Below are 14,575 nucleotides of genomic sequence, written 5' to 3' on the forward strand. Positions count from 1 at the left end.
TTGTAAAAACTACCTTGTCACAGGGAAGGATGTGTGAGAGAATCACAAGGGAGGAATGTGGTAATATGCACTACTGGCATTACCATTAATTAAATGAAATTAGTTTAGCGTCCTCTGCTGTGTAAAGAGGGAGGCTTTTGTTTGGAGGAAAAAATGTATAAAGAAAGGAAACTTACCTTTTTTCATTTATATAGTGCAGAAAGACGTCTTTGTTGACGATATTAGCGTCTTTTGGGGAGTGTCACAGCGGGTCTCATGTAGACTGGAGAGACAGCCTTGCCATTGACCGGCCGGGATGGCATTGTCGGTACCCCACTCCTACACGCGTTTCCCGCGACCTCATTAACTCTAAAGGAGTAAAAGAAAGTGCAAAGCGTCGTAGTATTAGTTTACCGCGGTCTAGTAAAGGGATCCCTTATTCGTAGTTGTCTGGGCTGTAGCTCAGGAGAAGGAGGAAAAGAATAGAAAGTGCTTACTTTCACTTTATGGCAGAAGTGCCGTTGGCGTCTCAGAAGCCGGCACAGCTATACGCGCGCGCGCCGGCAGCTCCATTTTTATAGTAATTGTGTGGGAAAGTAGACGCCGCTTTTCGCAAACATGTTCACGTCATCGCGTACCTCGGGAGGGATGACGTACAGCGGTTTAATTGGTCAGCGTAGGGGCGCCGAATACAAAAGGGAATCGTGGCCTCTAGAGGGGGTTCTTTCTGAATAGATCTTCTTAGAGAAAGGTACCTGACAGAACAGCATTACGGCTTGTGCTTTGTTTTTGTAAATATTTTTTCATATAAATATCTCTTGAATAACTTTGGTGGAGGTATTTATTGGGTTGTGGTTAGTGGTGCACTGTTTATTTTGTATATACACTTTTTCTATATTTTTGAATATTTTTGGGTGAATCCTGTATTATACACTGTTTGGAGGAGCAGCTTCCTGACTTGGATCACTGTGGAGGAAGACAGCTTCACATTTTGTTTTTGTGTATATATTTGGATTTCATTAGTTTGTGTGTATTTTACTTTTTCTTTTGGGACTTTCAAGTAGCACTGTAAATATTATATACAGTCATTTCTGGGCTCCATTTGATTATTGTTTTTGTGTGTCCTTTGCGGCATTGGACTGTGTTTTAATATATAAATTCCAGGACATTATTTTGATTATTTTCTTTAAGTGCACCTGTAAATAAAACCTCACTTTATTTTTCAAAAAACCCAACCCTTTTTGTGTCTGTGTCTCCCTGTCTTACACCATCATCCTGGTCACGCTCGGTCCCACATACTAGACACCTAGAGTGTAGGCTGGTGATTCCAATTCCCACTACACGGGGTGTCACAAGGAATTTTCCTATGTCATATTGACATTTTGTTCTTTTCTCACCCCAAAACTCAATATTTAGGTACATGAGTGATTACTGCTTATTGCTGTTATGTTTGTAATACTTCACAAAACACATCATTAATTACAGATTAATTTCATCATGTTGTACATCAGTATTACAATGTTGCTGTCATAAAATAAATGTAATTATGTTGACAAAACGTTGATATTTCCCATGCATTAAATTAAAGGCAATTTCATAAGTTGACAATAATTGATCTTTTGCACTACAGCTTGCTAGTACTCAATGAAATGTTACATTGTATGAACTAAGTTAAATTACTTCAGCCAAAAAGCTTTTAATGTGACATATTACACATAACTGATTTACTCCTTTCTTACCATTAATCTCATGCTGGTCACACAGTGGTATCAAACTCTGTTGGAAAAATGTCCTGGAAGAAGTATGGTTACTGGGGCAGAACAGGTGTTGCTAACCCCTTAGTTTTTGCCTGATGCCCCAGTAGATCTGCTCTAGATCCTGACAGGTGGGATGTTGAGTGCTATCGGAGAACTTTCTGCGCAACAGAATGCACACAGGATCAATGATGAGGTGCTTCACTGAAATACACACTGACACAAGGGTGGATTTAGGGAGGCATGTAGGTTAGCCACTTAAAGAAGCTGTAGGTTCTTTTTTTACTTGTTTTCTTTGATTCTGTTTTCTTCCTGTCTTAATTGTTCCCCAAGTTCCTTTTATTTAAAAAAAACAATACCTCACCAGCATTACTATGGGTGTGGAAGGCTGTAACGAGGTCCACTCTTATTCAACTTACCATATATACTGTATTTAAAATGACCAAGTCCTAACTACTCTACAAAAAAGCTGATTCAGTGTGGGCAACAATATTGTAAAGGCACTGACAAGGTGCACCAGATTGAGGATGAAATCAGGGATGAGTCAGCAGTAGTATGGGATGACAATCCATCATCTGAAGGAGAAGCTTCAGCACCAGCTACAGGGTGGCCTATAAAAAGGGCCACCCTGCCACGGTCTCGCACGATCTCCAACTAGTGCATCTAAGCAAACTGTCCTTCGAAAGACAATGATCAACCTAAAAGAGCAATGTAAAAAACAGGAATCCATTGGTTTGGAACTGGCAAACATTGCACAATGCTATAATATGTGGTAAAAAAATTCCTGGATATTTTAATTGGCTGTTTGTGAAGATGAAAACAGTAATGTGAAGTGGGCACTACCTGCTATACTTCTATAGCATTTGACTCAGGAGTGCTACAATGCCTGCAGCGTTTGTTTTTGACGATTACTTATTCAGTAATCAACTATTGCTGTTAATGGAATAGCAATAATAAGCCTTCATTTTAGGATTGTAATTAATCAGTTGTTTCTTTTTTACTAAATTAGCAGCCAGCCAATAATAAGATGCAATCTAAATAACCTGCATGTCTTTAATAATGGCCTTGCCATTGCTTGCCATCAACAAAATGGTAATGCCCATGAAAAATAATACACAAAATAATGGCACCCAGGAAAAAAAACATTAAATAAAATACCTGGGCGTGTTCTGATTTAGTTCACGAGAGTGATATTTAACAATATTTTGGTAAAAATGCAGGAGTTTGGGATGTTGTGAGCATATGACTGGTTGACTTCTCTTGTGAATTATGCGACCGACACAAAGTAATGTAAGATTTCTTCAAGTTCGCTTTGCTGTTTACTGTTGTCCAACTTTGATCACCATAGAGTTTTATTATTTATCTCCATTGTGCTTAATACATAAGACAAAATTTTTTTCTCAGCCATCACTGCAAACTACATGGGGTAAAAACATGTACAAAAATTTCATTTTTTCCTGGAGTATTCCTTTAAGGGTAAAGTTTGCACAAATGTTAGAAAGAAATTTTTCATAACTTGAGGCTCTCTTACTTTTGAATATATGTTAATCTTTGTACCTAATTCTTTTTTCTGTTATATCCATCAGGTTCCCTAAACAGTACCTAGGATTTCCGGATAATATACAGTAAAGTCAGTCTGCTCTTCTATAGGCGGTAATCAAAAAGACAAAGATAAAACATCACAACAGCTTAAAGGTTGTTTAATGTAATGGAAGGATTTTATGATGCTCTTCATTGTGCTATCTTGGATTCTAAGTTAGTGCAGGTGCATAATTACACATTTATAGTAATGCTAGTCCTTCAGGCACTGCTCTCCAGAAGTGCAATGTAAATGTTCTTGATCATTTCTTTTGTGAGTATATGGCTTTGCTTCTGGCAAATCTCTTCTCATTTTATTTGACAATTCTGAAAAAAAGAACACAATTAAACATTCACTTACATAAAGAAATTGTATGAAATGCAGCTGAAAACCAAAATCTTGGGTGTAACATTGAATTAGTGGGCTTTAGATGTTAAGACATCTAAAGAAAGAAGGTAAAATGAATATATAGGGGTGGAACACAAACAGTGGACACTGAAGGTTTGAAAAGTATCACCTGGTATAATAAATCCCATTTCCTGGTGGTTCAAATTATGGCATATAATAGGATAGGGCAAATTGTTCTGTCCTGCCATGACAATCATATGGAAGTAGTGTAATGATGTTGGGTGTTTTTGTGGCAAATATATTGTCAGAGAAATGCCAGAGTAACACAGGACATCTACACATCATTGTCTTGCAGGTTGCATCTTTATAGAAGCATTGTATAATTATGCTCGATGTATGTGCTTTTTCATCAGGATAATATTCCAAAGGTAGGAATTCATCCAAATGCATTTGCATCCCTGGTCAGCTGATGTCAAATACAGTGAACATCTGCAGGATCATATGAATTGAGCTACTGGCAGTTGAGCTACACAACAGGCCAGCTTACATCAAGCATGTGACACATTGGAGCTGACATGAACCAGCATCCCTGCACTCTGGACACCATGTGTAGTGCATTCCCTGGAAAATTAAAGCTGATTTTTGGGCAAATGAGGAACTAACTCACTATTAGATAAGCATTCTTAATGAATACAGGAATGACATTTTATTCTACTAATATAAAGACCAAAATGAAAAATTATATACTATCTGAATCTGTATGTTTGAAAAACACAGGCTGTTTGTGTTTATTCTTTATACCATAGTTTTGAAATTTGGTACACTGGTACTTCTCACCAGAGCTAGAATTTTTGACATAGCTTTTGGCCTTGCCCCCTTCCAGCACGTGGCAAGAAATGTTACAGTTGAACTAAAAAAATACAGATAAACAGCATCACACAAGGTGTGATGATCAGCATGGTTACAACCAAGACAACTGGCTTTGATTCATGCCAATTGCATTTCACCTTTTCTTTAATCAAACATTTATTTCAATATTTCTGTCATGGACCCAGGCTGCCTTGAATATGCTCATATTGTCGCTGGAATTATTCATTGCAATTTAGGGTTGCAAACTAATAATACTAATCTCTGAAAATGATACCACCATTGCAATCTGCCCTTTTTCATATTTGAGGTTGCATAAGACATCTTTTAAAGACATAACTTTTAGCCTTGTTCAGTGTACAGCTGGGCAAGCTAGGAGTCAATGCAAGTGGTTGTAGCTTCACAGCAGACCAAAATCCTTTAAAGAATTGGGTTCAGTGATCGCTTTTAGTTTTACACAATTTCATCCACTTCAAATTTACAGTAAAGTTTGGAAACAATACCCTGGAAAAGCCTCGAAAGAGAGCGACGGATTCAAAGCAGCATGTGGTATGAAACACTGCAGTGTGATCTGTCAACAAAGAAACTGCACTGCACACGTGGTGGTGCTCTTTAAACCAATACATTTGCATTCAATTCCCTCCCATTACAGTTATCTTTTTTCTTGAATCAATCATTTCATTCATTATTTCTGTCATGACTACAAGCTGACGTAGATAGGGGCATATTGTCTCCAGAGTTACTTTTTTGCAGTTTGAGTGTTGAGGCCAAACCTCAACAGCAGTATATACTGTACAAAGAAGCTCTCTACTACTAACAAAAGTTATATAGTAAATACAATAAAAAGGCAAGGGTAATAATGTTTGACATATATACATCCATTATATCCTAACTACAGGGTCATGGGGTCTGCTGGAGCCAATCCCAGCCAACGCAGGGTGCAAGGCAGGAAACAAACCCCCCGTCAGTGCGCCAGCCCACCGCAGGGCACACACAGAGGACAATTTAGAAACTCCAATGCATCTAACCTCATGCAGACACGGGGAGAATGTGTAAGCTCCATGCAGGGAGGACCTGGGAAGTGAACCCAGGTCTCCTAACTGCGAGGCAGCAGCGCTACCCACTGAGCCACCATGCCGCCCACATGTATACCTATATATATAATTCTACTTTCTCACTCTGATAATTCCAGGTGATGCAGCTAGTGTTAAATAAAAAGCAAACTTCTGCTTTATCACTGGATATGTTTACCCACTTAATATCAGCTGGACTCCTTAAAATGTAATTAATATGAATTGTATATATAAAAAGAGATACAAAATATATTCAAAGGTGATTTGCAATCATGTAAATATCTATGAATATTTCTCAAGTACAGTTTTTGTATTAATCAAACTGTAAGATCTCAGTGGAAGTCTTCTTTTTGTATTACTGCCATCTAGTGGATTAAGACAAAAATAATGTTTATCCAACCGTTTTCTAAATCCACTTATCCAGAGCAGGATCACAGGGAAGCGGCAGCCTGCACCAGTAAACATCAGACATAATGCAGTGCCAACACCTGAACAGGACACCAGACCATCACGGAGTGAACACACGCACATACTGGGGCCAGTTTATCATCGCCAATCCAAGTAACCTGCATGCCTTTAAACTCTGGGAGAAAACACAGGAAATACACACACAGAACAGTATAAGACTTTGAAATTCTGCCTACATACAATGATTTTTTTTCATCTTCAATAGGTAACCTAACAGTGTAACAATATTTTAAAAATGCATTATATAGTTCTAGGTAATGTGAGTGCAATGGGTAACATTAAATTAATTTAAATACAATTTTAATTTAATTATTATGTTTATACTGTATTTTAATATTTCAATAAAATGCTGTCATATAGGGTTACTTACAACTCACAGGTTTGTAACTAAAATAATAGATGAAATAATAAAAAGGGAATGCTATGAAATGCACCAATGTGACGTATGTAGTGTAGCACAGTGTAATTTACATATCTAACTTTAGCTTTACAGAACAATCAAGGTGGGCAATGATGATTAATGAAATTACTGCTGTTGGAATCTGTGAAGCTGTTTTACTTGATAAATGTTGTTACTTACAGTACATTTTTCTTGTAGTATTCCACAGCTTCTTTTGCAATTATTTCTGAGAACTTGGGATCATCCCAAGGAATGTCCTTTGGTACTGTAAAGGTCATTTCTGGTAAGTCAAAGAACTTAGTAGTCACTGTAGTGTCTCCAGGTTCATTTGGATTTTGGCTGTTTCTTGACATCACCTATAGGAAATTTAACATTTTCACGTTTAGGAAATAAACATGCAATGAACAAAAATTGTTTACCCACACATTAACAATAAAGGCTGATAGTTTTATATGTAATACTGTGTAATATGTACTGATATTGCAATAATCTGAAGTAATTCAGCTATCAATTCATTTTCTGAAACACATTTTATTTTATGGGATTGCAGGTAGGCTGAACCAGCCCCAGACTAGGCACCAGTCCATCACAGGACCCTCACCTACACTCACGTATACCAGGTTAAGTATCCTAACTTGTAGTCCATTTGGATATGGAAGGACATCGCAAGGAAAAACCCATAAACAAAGAGAGAAAAATGCCCCGGTCAAAAATTAAACCCAGATCTTTGTGGTTGTAATGCTGCAGTGATAACCACTGTGTCATAATTACGTCTCTATATACAGTATATATAAAATCCAACATCTGTCTGTCTGTCCACTTTTCACGAGAGAATTACTTAACGGATTTTTTTCTATAATTTGCTTGAACATTCCGGTTGATTTTGCGACTTCTCTCATCATGCAAAGTATCATAGTTCGCTGGCAGGAGCGATTTATTGGTGCTAATCCAAGACAGAGGTGCCGGGCCGAGGGAGGGGGAAAAATGACGTCAGGAGTGGGGAGCCAGGCAGAGCCCTCTTCACTCATGCGCCAGCCAACGTTCGAATCGGTGGACCTCTCGCAACATGTTGGAGCGTACCTTGCCTCCACAGCTAGCGATACCTGTTTGTTTATTGATTTTTAAAGTTTGTCCTGTTTTACTAATACATGGAAGGAGCTGCAAGGGACAGCTAATACTTTATAAATATACAGTGGGATGCAAAAGTTTGGGCAACCTTGTTAATAGTCATTATTTTCCTGTATAAATCGTGGTTGTTACGATAAAAAATGTCAATTAAATATATCATATAGGAGACACACAAAGTGATATTTGAGAAGTGAAATGAAGTTTATTGGATTTACAGAAAGTGTGCAATAATTGTTCAAACAAAATCAGGCAGGTGCATAAATTTGGGCACCGTTGTCATTTTATTGATTCCAAAACTTTTAGAACTAATTATTGGAACTCAAATTGGCTTGGTAAGCTCAGTGACCCCTGACCTACATACACAGGTGAATCCTATAATGAGAAAGAGTATTTAAGGGGGTCAATTGTAAGTTTCCTCCTCCTTTAATTTTTCTGAAGAGTAGCAACATGGGGTCACAAACAACTCTCAAATGACCTGAAGACAAAGATTGTTCACCATCATGGTTTAGGGGAAGGATACAGAAAGCTGTCCCAGAGATTTAAGCTGTCTGTTTCCACAGTTAGGAACATATTGAGGAAATGGAAGACCACAGGCTCAGTTCAAGTTAAGGCTCGAAGTGGCAGACCAAGAAAGATTTAGGATAGACAGAAGCAACGAATGGTGAGAACAGTCAGAGTCAACCCACAGACCAGCACCAAAGACCTACAACATCATCTTGCAGCAGATGGAGTCACTGTGCATCGTTCAACCATTCGCGACTTTACACAAGGAGATGCTGTATGCGAGAGTGATGCAGAGGAAGCCTTTTCTCGGCCCACAGCACAAACAGAGCCGCTTGAGGTATGCTCAAGCACATTTGGACAAGCCAGCTTCATTTTGGAATAAGGTGCTGTGGACTGATGAAACTAAAATTGAGTTATTTGGGCATAACAAGGGGTGTTATGCATGGAGGAAAAAGAACACAGCATTCCAAGAAAAACACCTGCTACCTACAGTAAAATATGGTGGTGGTTCCATCATGCTGTGGGGCTGTGTGGCCAGTGCAGGGACTGGGAATCTTGTCAAAGTTGAGGGACGCATGGATTCCACTCAGTATCAGCAGATTCTGGAGACCAATGTCCAGGAATCAGTGACAAAGCTGAAGCTGCGCCAGGGCTGGATCTTTCAACAAGACAACGACCCGAAACACTGCTCAAAATCCACTAAGGCATTCATGCAGAGGAACAAGTACAACGTTCTGGAATGGCCATCTCAGTCCCCAGACCTGAATATAATTGAAAATCTGTGGTGTGAGTTAAAGAGAGCTGTCCATGCTCAGAAGCCATCAAACCTGAATGAACTAGAGATGTTTTGTAAAGAGGAATGGTCCAAAATACCTTCAACCACAATCCAGACTCTCATTGGAACCTACAGGAAGCGTTTAGAGGCTGTAATTTCTGCCAAAGGCGGATCTACTAAATATTGATTTCATTTCTTTTTTGTGGTGCCCAAATTTATGCACCTGCCTGATTTTGTTTGAACAATTATTGCACATTCTGTAAATCCAATAAACTTCATTTCACTTCTCAAATATCACTGTGTGTGTCTCCTATATGATATATTTAACTGACATTTTTTATCGTAACAACCAACGATTTATACAGGAAAATAATGACTATTAACAAGGTTGCCCAAACTTTTGCATCCCACTGTATGTTATTTCTCCGCTTTTCAATTTGATTATTCAGTTTAAGGTCTTGGGCTGCTGATGCCTATCTCAGCAGACCTAGTTGGAAAGTGGGAACCAGATAACAATGCCTCATAGGGTGTTCTTGTGCACACACCCATTCTCAAAAATAGTGGGCGATTTTAGTGCTACTAATAAACCTAAACTTCATATCTTTTTGTATATGGGAGAAAAATTGTAATACTGCTAGGAAAAGGTTACACAGACACAGCAGGAATATGCAAAGCAGAGCCCTGGCCCAGATTTGAGCCAAGCAGTTCTCTGAAACAATATGCTAATGTTAATATGAATTATGATATACAAAAACTGTAAAAATTATTAGGAACACCAATACACCTGCTTCTCTATTCAATGGATTCGATATAATCAGCCAATCATGAAACAGGAAAATAATACATAAAATCAGTTAGGAGCTTCAGTTAATGTTCATATTAAATACCAGAATAGGTGAAAAAAGTGTGCTCAACAATTTCGACTGTGTCATGATTACTGCTGCCAGACTGCCTTGTTTGAGTATTTCTATAACTGCTGATCTCCTGGGATTTTCACACACGGCAGTCCCTAGAGTTTGCTCAGAATGTGCGAAAAACAAAAATCATCCAGTGAGAGGTAGGTGTGCGATTGTAATGCCTTGTTGATTAGATTGTTTAGAGATGAACGTCCAGACTGGTTGACAGAAAGGCTACAGTAACTCAAATAAGCACTCTGTACAACTACGGTGAGCAGAAAAACATCTCAGAATGCACAACTCATCGAATCTTGAGGCTGATGGACTACAAGAGCAGAAGATCATGTCGGGATCCACTCCTGTCAGTCAAGAACATAAATCTGAGGCTGCAGTGGTCATAGGCTCCCAAAAACTGGACAGTGGAAGAATGGAGAAACATAGCTTGGACTGAATCTTGATTTCTGCTGATACACACAGATGGCAGAGTCAAAATTTGATGCCAAAAGCATGAATTCTTGCTCCCAACCTACCTTGTATCAACAACCCAGTCTAAGGAAAGTGGTGTAATGGTGTGGGAATGTTTACTCCACATACTTTGGGCCCCCTAATACCAGTTAAAAGTTTCTTGAATGCCAAGGCCTACTTGAATATTGTTGTTCACCATGTGCACCTATCTCTTCATGGTTGCAATTTACCCATCTACTGATGGCCACTTCCAGCACGAAAATGTACAATGTCACAAAGTAAAAGTCATCTTAAACTAGTTTTTTGAACGTGATAATGATTTCAGTGTTATTCAGTGACCTTCCCGGCCACCGGATCTGAATCCAATAGAACACCTTTGGGATGTGGTGGAATGGAACACTGAAAACATGAATGTGCAGCTGTCAAATCTGCAGAAATTACATGATGCAATCGTGTCCATATGGGCCAGAATCTCAAAGGAATGTTTTCAACATCTTGTGGAATCCATGCCAAGAAGAATTGAGGCTGTTTTGAAAACAAAAGGAAGCCCTACCCAGTATCGTTGTAGTGCTCCTAATAGTTTAATCAGTGAGTGTAATTGCTTTATTTGGATTATTTAGTTATTTAGTTATTGGCAGGAAGCTCTGTGGTGAGGTGAATAGGGTTTTAATGTGTAATTCTTTAGTGAATTCAGTTTCAAAGACACATGAGGTGGCTCATTCTCAAAGCTCCTACCGTGCCTATAAGACCTTGTTTGTATTCATTATGTTACAGACTGGCTTCCTATTTAAGATGCATCTCTACCCTATTTAGGATGCATCTCTGGTTCCCCATTATAATGAATTGCTCAAAATACTCTTTTATATGGAGGAATAAATTAATATTTTAAGTCAAGCACTAAAAGATAACCACAACTAAGAACACCTAATTAGTGTGTGAGAATGTATCCATTATGAAGTTAAATAAAAATTAAGAACCATTTTACTGTATGATGAGTTTGGTGTTTTTGGATAATTAATTAATCCAGAAAAATTATTCATTAAACAAACATTCACTATTATATGTTGCTGCTACATTTGTAGATTCCTGGGTTCAGATCCTGCCCAGTCTTGAATCTTTGAAGCTCCTTACAACTGTGAATGAGTTTCCTCAGATTTTCTCACTTTCTCCCATATCCCAAAGCAGTACCATTCTGTTGGACTCCCTAAACTGATCAGGTGTGAGATGGTGTGCCCTGCAATGAATTAGGGTCACATCTATTGTTGATTACTGTCATTTTATCTGATTCTGCAAGAGGAAAAATTATGGCTGTCTACAACAGTATATTAGAATGAGCAGGTTACAAAATTGAATTAATAAATATTCAGAACAGTACTGAAGCGCAGAGGTTAGCATTTCAGTCTCCCAGTTACAAGGACCTTGTTTCAATCTCCAATTTGGCCTCTCCGTGTTTAGTGTTTATGCACTCTTCTCTTATCCAAATGCATTTTTCTATATCTTTCTTTTTCTTCTTACAACTCAACGATGTGAACTTTAGGTCTATTGGTGTTTGTGGCCATCAATGTACACCTGAATGTGCCTATCCAGGGCTAGTTCCTGCCTTTCACCTAAAATAGAATTGACCTTAGTATTCCCCTTTAGTAGAATGAAAAATAAATGCAGGGATGGTTGTTTACATGTCATTATAACTGTTTGTTAATTGTATTTTTTTAAGAAACTGTCCATCATTCCATTCATTCAACCTATTTATTATCAACTAAATGAACAAAATAATAAAAATAAGAAGAATGTGAATTTTAAAATTGAAAGAAAAACAATAAATAAACAGAACACAAAGCTAAAGCAAATATAAACCAGTACCACCTGTGGCGGGCAGCCAGAACGCCCACAGTATGGAAGGACCGGGGTTTGGGAGAGTATTTTCAGGACAGTTTCTACCCTGGGCTGACAGAGGGCAGCCCCCTTGGTTTCCAGCAGGGCCACAAGTCATGAGCATGGGAGCTCAACCCTGTTGGAACCCTTGGCCACCGCCAGGAGGAGCATGGACCTTACCAGGGCTCTCTTTGGTCACACTACCACTACACCCAGAAGTGTGGTCAGAAGAAGCTTGTTAGGCACCTGGAGACCTTCCGGGTGCCCTTTAAAAATGGGCCAGTCCCCACCATTCAATGGCCAGAATCAGGAGTAAGAGGACAAAGCCTGAGAAGGAGTGGTGGGAGAAGGACTAATGGCAAGAAGGGACGGTGGCTTGTAGTGTTGATGATTTGTGCACACTTTAAAACTGTAAATAAACCAGGTGTTGTGTTTGAACCTGTGTCCTGCCTATGTATGGCCAGGTTGGCTTCAAGCACCATTTTCTGTGATATGCGTCCTTGCCTAACTAATAGGATAACCACAAGCATCCGTCTGTTTCCTGAGCCTGCTCATTCTATTACAGGAAAATGCTGTCCTTATAAGAGGACAATAGAAAGCTTTCTAAAACTCTGATGTAATATGAAAGCAGAACTGGAACACCCAAGTAAACATTTTGAATTCAAAATTGGCTCAAGCAAACACTCTGCAGCTACAGTAGTAATAACAGAGAGTTAAGTTTGGGAACCCTAATAAATGTGATAAAGGATGTCAATATGAAACTTCCTGGGCTTCAGTAGAACAACACGTCCATTTGGCTAAAAGGGCTAATATCTGAGAAAATATGATTTACATCAATAAACTGTTAGATGATTACAGTACAGTTCAGGAATATTACATTAAATAAAAATGATCAGCAAAATAAATACTCACTGTTGTAATCTGAAAAAATCCATCCTGCCTGTCAGTTGCATTGACAAGTGTAGACACCCATCCAAATTGTTCATTGAGCCTTTTCATTATATCAGTGGTGTTCAGAATTTCCTGCTGGAACTTCTTCAGCATCTCATCATACTCTTTAGTGAGTTTTTCCATTATGGCTAAAGAATTTTCAAACTCTTCCTTGAGGGGACCTTGCAAAGGTTTTTTCCCTGAGCAATCTGTAGAAAGATACTTGGAATTAGAACTATGATGTGAAAGTAAAAAATTATTTTAGATTTGAATTTTCGTTAATGAATGCCATCTTGTACAAGTTTCCTACAATGTAAACCTTCTGTAATAGTCAATGACATTACAGGACAAATAGGCAGATGTAAATATTGCCCCTTGGGCTAAAGTAATATCAACCAACTCACATGTGTCATTTTTATAAACAAGACATCCTCCACATACTACAAAGCACATAATGACTTAACAATATTCACTATAAAACCAACCAACCAACCATTGTCCAACACGCCATATCTTAACTACAGGGTCACGGGGGTCTGCTGGAGCCAATCCCAGCCAACACAGGGCGCAAGGCAGGAAACAAACCCCGGGCAGGGCGCCAGCCCACCGCAGTCACTATAAATATGATGCAAAAAAAAAAAAGAGCCAGAGATTGATCGATCGATCAATTTAGCAATCTGTCTATCACACTTAAATTCTATGTGGAAAGTATTGGCCAAAGCTGGAAGTGCAATGTCTGTTTCTGCGATAGACAAGAAATAGCCAACTCTTTCTACTACCTGTCCAACTATTTGGCATATTATTTAAAAGGGTCACTAGTTAGACAGCCAGTTGGTCTTATGACCCGCAGAGGAGTCAAACCATTCCTGCTTCACGTGTGCTTTGCACACTCTTATCATTGCATCCATTTCTAAGGAAGGCTGTTTCTGACAGCCATTCCAACACTCTTTTAATTTATATGTATGTATTTCATTCTGGGTCTATAGTGACCAATGCACATAAACAGTGTAAGGGACGGCCGACAGCTCAACCCGGCCGGGACGCCCTGAGAAGGGACGGATGGGGGATAGACAACTACGTTTAGACACTGCCTCTCCCAAGACGGTAGATGGGGATTTCCCTGCAGCATAGCGGTGCCCCGGATTCCCGCAGGGCACTATGGGATTTGGAGTTCGGCTTCACAGCCCTCCTGAGTACGGTGAGTGCCGCCAGGAGACGCTGCAGGAGGACCTGGGGAGTCCTGCTTCCTTCATAGCCCGCTGAAGAAAATGCAAGTCCTCCATCTGACCATGGTCAGACACTATATAAAGGACTGCTGTAAGCCCAGCAAGCGAGCCTGAGTCGGGAGGAGGTGGACAACATTTTCTGGGAGGTGTGGAGGAGAGAATTAAGATTATTATTGTGGCTGTGGTGCTTTGAGGGCACTATTATTGAGAAGAAAATAATTAATATCTTTTTGGTGCTTTTACCTGGTGTCCTGAGTGTCTGTCTGTTGGGTTTAAAGGGGCAACAACAAACCCTAGCGTCCACAACAGAC

At 39.2% G+C, this 14,575-nt stretch overlaps 1 protein-coding gene across 1 annotated transcript in view; it reads right to left on the bottom strand.

Moving 5' to 3' along the window:
* Positions 1-3,416: 3,416 nt before the first annotated feature.
* clu (clusterin) overlaps positions 3,417-14,575 on the bottom strand; it is a 38,371-nt gene continuing 27,212 nt past the window's right edge. Inside the window, exons 8-10 of the mRNA XM_039749079.1 lie at positions 13,021-13,247; positions 6,649-6,824; positions 3,417-3,638 (exon numbers count right to left, since the gene is read on the bottom strand). Coding sequence (XP_039605013.1) covers positions 3,626-3,638; positions 6,649-6,824; positions 13,021-13,247 — 416 coding nt within the window. The 3' untranslated portion in view covers positions 3,417-3,625. The remainder of the gene's footprint in view (positions 3,639-6,648; positions 6,825-13,020; positions 13,248-14,575) is intronic.

Source organism: Polypterus senegalus, chromosome 3 (genome assembly GCF_016835505.1).
Source record: "Polypterus senegalus isolate Bchr_013 chromosome 3, ASM1683550v1, whole genome shotgun sequence".
NCBI classification, from domain to species: Eukaryota; Metazoa; Chordata; class Cladistia; order Polypteriformes; family Polypteridae; genus Polypterus; species Polypterus senegalus.